The sequence below is a fragment of the Panthera uncia genome (assembly GCF_023721935.1).
Source record: "Panthera uncia isolate 11264 chromosome D3 unlocalized genomic scaffold, Puncia_PCG_1.0 HiC_scaffold_8, whole genome shotgun sequence".
Taxonomy (NCBI): Eukaryota; Metazoa; Chordata; class Mammalia; order Carnivora; family Felidae; genus Panthera; species Panthera uncia.
The window spans coordinates 40,425,383-40,432,906 of NW_026057586.1; the positions used below are offsets into that span (position 1 = coordinate 40,425,383).

The window sequence follows — 7,524 nt, forward strand, 5'->3', positions numbered from 1 at the left end:
CTGACTGAGCCACCCAGGTACTCCATCAGGATGTACGCTTTTAGTGGCCACCGACCATGCGGCATATGTGCTTAGCTTGAAAGACATTAGGAATTGGGATTTCTCCCAGAATTCAGCCAGAGACTTTTTTGAGTTCTTTTGCTTCTCTCTAAAGTTTGAAATTTTGTTTTTGTTGAGAGGACAACAAGGGAATAAAACAGTGAGTCCAAATGAAACAGGAAGTGCTTTAATAGGAATGTTTTATTGTCTCTGCCCAAGTTTCTACCATAGCGTATAAAGTGAAAACACTGCATTAATAAAAATGGAACACTATCGGTTACACAAAATCCTTCAAACCCACCCAGGGGGGAGTCCCTCATTCTTTGGGTCTGCTGACGAGGGCCGTGGTGGAGTAGGAGTAGGGGCTGAGCAGGGCAGCGATGGTGTAGTGACGGCTGCCAGAGTTGTTCGCTGTGAACACCACCTAAGAGAGAGCAAAGACAGCGTCCATTTCTCACAGAGCCTAAAATGCGAGTCACGGGGAGAGAGGTCACTGGAAGTCCAGTGCCAATTTAACCCATTTTATTTTATTACTTCTTTTTCTGAAACACCTTGAGCAAAAGGCAAAAGTCCAAATAGGCTGGTGAGACTTCACGGGGGCCTGGCGCAGCCCTCGGAACGAGATTTCTTTAACTACTGCCTGTAGAATCAGGTCTCTCCTTTTTGTTTAATGTCGTTTTTACAAATTCACACTAAAAATCAGGGTGGCTGTAGCCTGACTGAGAGAAATCACAGAGAGCCTGGATCCTCTTGTCCATTTTCTTGGTTTTAGGGAAAAAAAAAGGAGAAAAGGCAGTAACGGGCATTCAGTGATGTGAAGACTGAAGAATGGTGACTGCCATTCCTGCGGAGATACCCGGAGACCTAGAATTTTAAAGCTGCCGGAGAATACTCTTTCTACTTGACAGATAAGTAAACTAGACCTCTGAGTTAGTGTTTGGCCCACGTTTATACAGGACAGAACCAGGCTAGGAGTTAAGTCTCCAATCTATAAACCCAGAAATTTCTCTCTCTCTCTCTTCCTTTGCATTTTTTAACAAGTATATTTTTATGTGGATAACAAGCAATGAATTTGAAGTAAAAGCATCCTAGGGTTCTATTTACAATAACAGAGTGTGGAGGATCATGTGGGAATTTTGAAATAGACACACATAGGTTGGAGCTCATTTGAGCTTTCTACATGGACAAATTGTTAACAAAAGTGTTGTTCTATTTAGCCATGTACTTGAGGCAAGTTTAGTAGAGCTTCTGAGACTCAGGCACTGGAATAGTCTAGGAGGGATGGATTTGGCTCAGGAGAGTGATGAGGGGCAGTGAGGAGGTCTTTGATTTTACTCATTGTGTACACAGGCCTTGGAATGGACTTGGGACACATCCTGGATAAATATGTTTTGTTCCTAATATGCAAAAAGAAGGCTTGATTATTTGGGGACAGGAGAGGAAAGATCTGATTAAACTATACTGAAAATAAAAATAGCATGAGGGCAAGAGGAGGTAAGAATCACCGAGAATCTCTCTGAAGGAGAAGAAAAAACATTCCTTAAAGGCCAAGTGTCTAAAAGAACTAGGGAAAGCTTGTTCTCTCTTATAGTGACATTGGCCTCCAGCCCCACTTGATTCTTCCTGAAAACTGTAGATGGCATAATCTGTGCTCAAAATCCCATGAAATGAAGAGGCCTGATAGTTCCACAGGACATCTCCCAACTTTCTCAGTAAGTATAACATGGCCACCTGCGTCATTGGCTAGGGAGAAGGTGACTAATGTTGAGGAATAGCAGCTGTCTGGGGAGGTCTTGATCAGAAGAGGCTGGCAGGTAAGGAACTCCTGGCTGGACCCACAATCAACAGTTACTGAACTGAGGCGTCGGGCCTCACTCTTGCCTAACTGCTCTCTCTCACTCTCCATATCCATGCGAGCTCCAGGTTGGGCTGAATGTCTGACCTAATATGTCTTACCTCAGTCCCTTTCCTTCCACACCAAGGGCAGGAATGTGTTTTCACTTCTGAATTTCTAGCACTCAGCAGCGTGTTTGACACATCAAAGGCTTTTATTTTCAAAATGTTAGTTGAATGAATACTAAGAGGGTAAATGATAGACAAGGAAGCTAACATCTAGTGACTAGGAACAACATATCATGGGCAGTATGGCAGCGAATGTTCTCACATGGTCTCTTTAGGCTGAGACCAGAGAAGACACGGGTTCCAAGGAGGCTGATCTAGGGCAAAGGCTGAGACTCTAGGGACACCTCTAAGCCCTGTACTGTCTAAACTAGGCTCTTTGTCTTGCCGCCCACTGAGAAGGAACAGCCAAAGGCAAGCTTCTTGGTGGATGGGGCTCCCTCGATGCTTTGTGAGTCAAACAGCCCCCTGCCCCAGTTTTTCTGGCAACACTGTCTACTAAAAGAACCCTTTTCTGTCGATTGAAAGTCTCATCCATGACTAAGCCAGAGAGAATTGTTCCCTTTCGTGCTGAGCTATTTTTGATGCAATTATTTGATCTTTGACTCTGACCAACATGTCTGGATTGTATTTCCATGACAGCCATCTGTTTTAAATGATTTAAGGAATTACATACAAGGAGGAGGCAGCAAGAGTGGGCCCATATATAACTCTGAGGTTCCTACTACCTCATAAGCAAAAAACAGAGTATAAACCAAGGGTTGCAAATGTGGCCTTATTATTATTTTTTTTTAGCCTGACTTCTTACTGGAAGAAAGCTGAGGCACACCTGAGGCTAAACCCTGGGACCTGTCGGTAATGATTTCTGCCCCTCCCTTTACTAGCCTGTGACTTTTGGCAACTTGTTGAACTGCCCTCTGCCTCATTTTCTTTCTCTGTAAAATGAGGATAATAATAGGACCAACCCCAGTGGGCTGTTCATGAGGACTGAATAGGTTAAATATAGAAAACACAATAGCCTGGCAGGGGTACATGCTTGATAAGTGGTATCTATTGTGTTGCCCTTATTATTTTGAATTTACTGTCTCTATATGCATTACCCCAAGTCACTTACCCAAATCTCTGGGAGCCAAGCGTGTTTTGGAATAAAGCGTGTTTTCAGATTTTAGGAAGTAAAATGATGTGTCGATGATTTGTTTCCCTAGGTAGGGTCTGGAGAGCTGCCTAGTAATCCAACATGCTAACAGTTCTTCAGCTAGCAAATATTCAAATATTCCCATTCGGTGGAATGAAAGAAGACGGTAAGGAGCATCATGTAAATTCAGGTCATGTTACTCAATGAGTTTCCACCAAACTTAAAAATAAACTTTGCTCTTCAGAGTTTTCTAGATTTCTGACTGTAGAAACAGGAAAGGGAATCTGTGCTAGTTCAGTTTCCCAGTGACATTTCCATGGTATGTGGCATGCAAACTGGGCATTGCCTGGGATGAAAAACAAAAAATAAAAATAAAAGACACTCGTGTCTCTATACTCTCACCTCTGCATATTCATGGAACGGGGAAATGCCAAGTGACTTCCAGTAGGACTTGGTGTCTATTTCCACTTTGTATACCCCTTCTACAAAATTCTCAGCAGTTGTGAGCCCATGGAGCTCTCCAAATTCACTGGTTTTCCTAGAAGGTACAAAATTACAGGTTAAGTTAGGCATTAGGGGAATAAATGCCATGGCAAGCATGGCAAGGTGACATCACGCACATACGCGTGCACACACACACACACACACACACACACACACACTACACTACACATATGTGCAGTGTGTATAAGTGAGGGGAAATATATATATATATTTATATGTATTTTTATTTACAGCAAAACCTTGGATTGTGAGTAACTTGTTCTGCGAGTGTTCTGCAAGATGAGCAAGCATTTCTAATAAATTTTAACTTGACAGATAGGCAATGTCTTGTGATACAAGTCGTACGTGGTGCTGAATGTCACATGATTACAACTGAGCCAATGGTTCCTGAAATTTGCTTTGATATACAAGTGCTTTGGATTACAAGCATGTTTCTGAAATGAATTATGCTCACAAACTAAGGTTTTACTGTGTGTGCATGCACACACACACACACACACACATATTCAAGAAAAGGAGACGAGAAGGAAAGGTGAAATTCTGGTAACTGTCTGAAATTAACTGACAAGAAATTTGTCAGAAATGTTTCAAAAAGCTTATTGCAGATTTTTCTTAGGAGAACAGAAGATATAGGTGTAATGTTTCACTTCAAAAATAGTCATTATCGGGTGCCTGGGTGGCTCAGTCGGTCAAGACTTCGGCTCAGGTCATGATCTCATGGTTCGTGGGTTCAAGCCCCATGTAGGACTCTGTGCTGACAGCTTGGAGCCTGAAGTCTGCTTCAGATTCTGTGTCTCTCTCTCTCTGCCCCTCTGCTGCTCATGCTCTGTCTGTCTGTCTGTCTCTCTCTCTCAAAAATAAATAAACATTAAAGAAAATTTAAAAAAAAAAGAGTTGTTGCGATTCACGGTTGGTGTTTGGGTGAAGGTTTGTAACTACCCCTTGGAAGTGTCCATAAGCTGCTTTGACTCTGCAGTTCCCCATGACATCAGGATCTCACTGCTTCCCTCCCTGGTGTCAGGGTGTTTTTCAGAGGCAGTGTCATTGGAACACACTGGGGAAACCCCAAAGTATAATGCATCTGAATTTTTTATTTATTTATTTAATCTCTTTGGTAACACTTTTCCAACAATAAATACTAGGCAGTTCCTTTTAAACAAATGACTAGGGGACTTCTATTTCCCTTTATGTACCAGCTCAGTTGCTGATGTTAGAAATTGCTCTCCATTAGACCTCAAAACTGACAGATAAAAATGGAAATTGTCTTCACTAACTTTCATCACTGCCTTTCCACCTTTCTTCTTTTCTAGGAAGAGAATATTTAATTTCTTTTTTTTTTTTGTCTTGTCATAAAAAGTTTCACACGAACATCTGAATATTTTATGTGTTCATTCTATCTCTTGCTTAGAATATTCCCTTAAGTACTTTCCACATAGTGCTTGGCATTTTAGATAAACATAAATGGAGTCACAAATAAAAACTCAATTGAAACTACACCAATGAAAATGGTCTTCCCAGTGATGGGTGAAGAATCATAATGTGGTTCTTGAGATTCAGTGAAAACCCACAGAAATTTACCATCCTGGAGATATAAACGCTGAGCAGTATTGTTTAGTGCTGAGGGTTTCTTGGTTGCCCTTTCTTTCAGTTAGTTGGTTTAGATTTGCTAATGTGCATTTTCTTTGCAATTCTTGTTAATGGAGGTGGAAAAACTCTATGAAAATTGTAAAGTGGCCAACGAAGGGGAGAAGTCATTGTTGTACCCTGTGTTGGGCGATGGCTCTGCTTTGCATATTCATCTTTCTTTTCTGTGTCTTTTTGTCACTGAGTGTGACAGTCCCAGCTTTTCACAGAGTAGGTGCTCCACAGTGCTTGTTAGACATAAGTGCTGGATTCTGGATGATCCAGGAAAAATGCAGAGAGCTGCCTCATCAGTGCTGTCCCTCGATTCCTTTCCTTTCCTTTCCTTAATAAAGTAACACAAATTGTACATCTTGCCTAAAATTCCAAGACACGGGAGCCTGGCTGGCTCAGTCAATGGAGCGTGTGATTCTTGATCTCAGGGTAGTGGGTTCAAGCTCCACGTTGGGGATAGAGATTACTTAAATAAATAAATATTTAAAAAAAACAAAATTCCAAGACAAGGACCCCAGCTTGAATGTTATGCAAGGGCACCAGGGAATCTGTGACACTCCTGAAATTCTATATATGGTGTGTGCGTGTGTGCATGTGTGTCTGTGTGTGCATGTGTGTATGATTTTACTGGGCACAGAGGACCATAGTTTTCATTTCCTTCTTAAAGTGGCCTGTGACCCAAGAAGGCAATGAACCACTATTGGAGTAGACGAGGTGCTGGCTCCTTTTCCCTGCTACTTGCCCTGAATGCTGCTCCCCCTCTTGGACACTTCCAAGCTAACTAAGAAAAGCGAGAGGAGGGCATCCTCCCCAGGGCCTACTTGACCTCTGCCTGTGTTTTCAATCTACCTGAAGATTCTTCAACGAATGATGTGAGCTGCTCTCTCTAACAAGTGGCAGGAGAATGAGGAGCTAGAATGAGGTTCCATGTCTGGGTTTCTTGGGCAGCTTACCCTGAGGCGAAGGGCTCCCAGCTCTCATCAGCAGCCTTTTTGAACACTTTCACGGCCACGTTGACAGCAGGACTTCCTTGGACAGCGTCTAGGACTTTGACCATCAGGGGACACTTGGATTCACCAGTGCCCTGGGCATAGAGAAGACCAGTAAGAGGTCAACAAAACTGGTTAAGAGTGAAAGGAGCTGTTCTTTATGGTGTTAGAAATCTGGAACAAGGCAAGAAGTCCATGCCAAGTCCATTTCCAGCATTGTAAGTGTTGACAGTTAATGAGCTCCCCTTCTCAGTATATAACACAGACATGATTGTTCCCAAAGAAAGACTGGTTTCTGCCTCCGGACATGCTGCCATCGACCTGGAACATGTATAATGAATTTTAAAGGAGAAAATAGGCCCTCTGAGAACAGTTGCTTTGTTAAGCCTTGCCATTTGAGTGGAGTTACTAAAAAGATGCAATGTGCCACAGGACCAAATAGCTTGTTTTTCCTGAGAATGTTTTAGTCAGCTGCTGTTGTAGTAATTCCCTCTTACTGGTTGTAAAATAATGTCGACTACTTAAGGATGCATTTTATAGTATTAGTTAATTCTTCTAGAGGACTTAAGCATTCAGTATTCGACTAGAATGTTGTCCACCCAGCCTTTCAGAGATTAATCAATAGATACATTTTGATGAGCTGAAGGGAAATAAACTTTATAAAAGGATGCACATCTGACAATGCAATATCGGTAGCTTCATGAATATCATATTGTTATTCCTACCGTATATTTGAGGAAATTGAGGCAAGGAGCCCGGCACCGTAAACCCAGTGCACCAAAGCTATAGTGGGGAGCACCCAGGGTCCAAGCTCCAGGTCAGTGAGCTCTGCAGAACTTCATTCATTTTGCAGTTTGAATCGATGATATTTAAAAGTCGATGCTGGGTACCCTTGTCCTAGTAACACAAGCTGACTGGCAGAGTTGGGAGAGGGCCCTTCTACTTCATCAGGTGTACACAAGAATCATCTAAAAGGACTTCACAGAATCAAACACTCACCGCAGGGCCAGCCTCAGACACAAGTACCAGTCCAGCAAGGCAAAGGAGGAGCAGATGAGAAGCCATCCTGCCAAGAACGAGAGAGCCTCTGTCTGTGCTGGCTGCCCACAGCTTGGGGCTTTTATACTCACTTCTCCCAAGCCATGATGCTGATCCCTGCCAACATGACTCCAAACCTGCTGATTCTGATTATTGACTTAGTCAACAAAGAGAGAATAAGTAACTCATACAAATATGAACCTTGCCTAGAGAGATTAGAGCATAGGAACATTAGCTCTATGAAATATTCTTATTCTTAACAGGTCATTTGACCAGCTTGGTCAC

At 42.4% G+C, this 7,524-nt stretch overlaps 1 protein-coding gene across 1 annotated transcript; it reads right to left on the bottom strand.

Moving 5' to 3' along the window:
- Positions 1-224: 224 nt before the first annotated feature.
- Positions 225-7,287, bottom strand: TTR (transthyretin). The gene is made up of 4 exons (XM_049620239.1): positions 7,201-7,287; positions 6,166-6,296; positions 3,476-3,611; positions 225-463 (listed from the first exon to the last, which is right to left on the bottom strand). The coding sequence occupies exons 1-4, from the start codon at positions 7,264-7,266 to the stop codon at positions 356-358; spliced, it is 441 nt and encodes a 146-aa protein (XP_049476196.1). The 5' UTR covers positions 7,267-7,287; the 3' UTR covers positions 225-355.
- Positions 7,288-7,524: the final 237 nt, after the last annotated feature.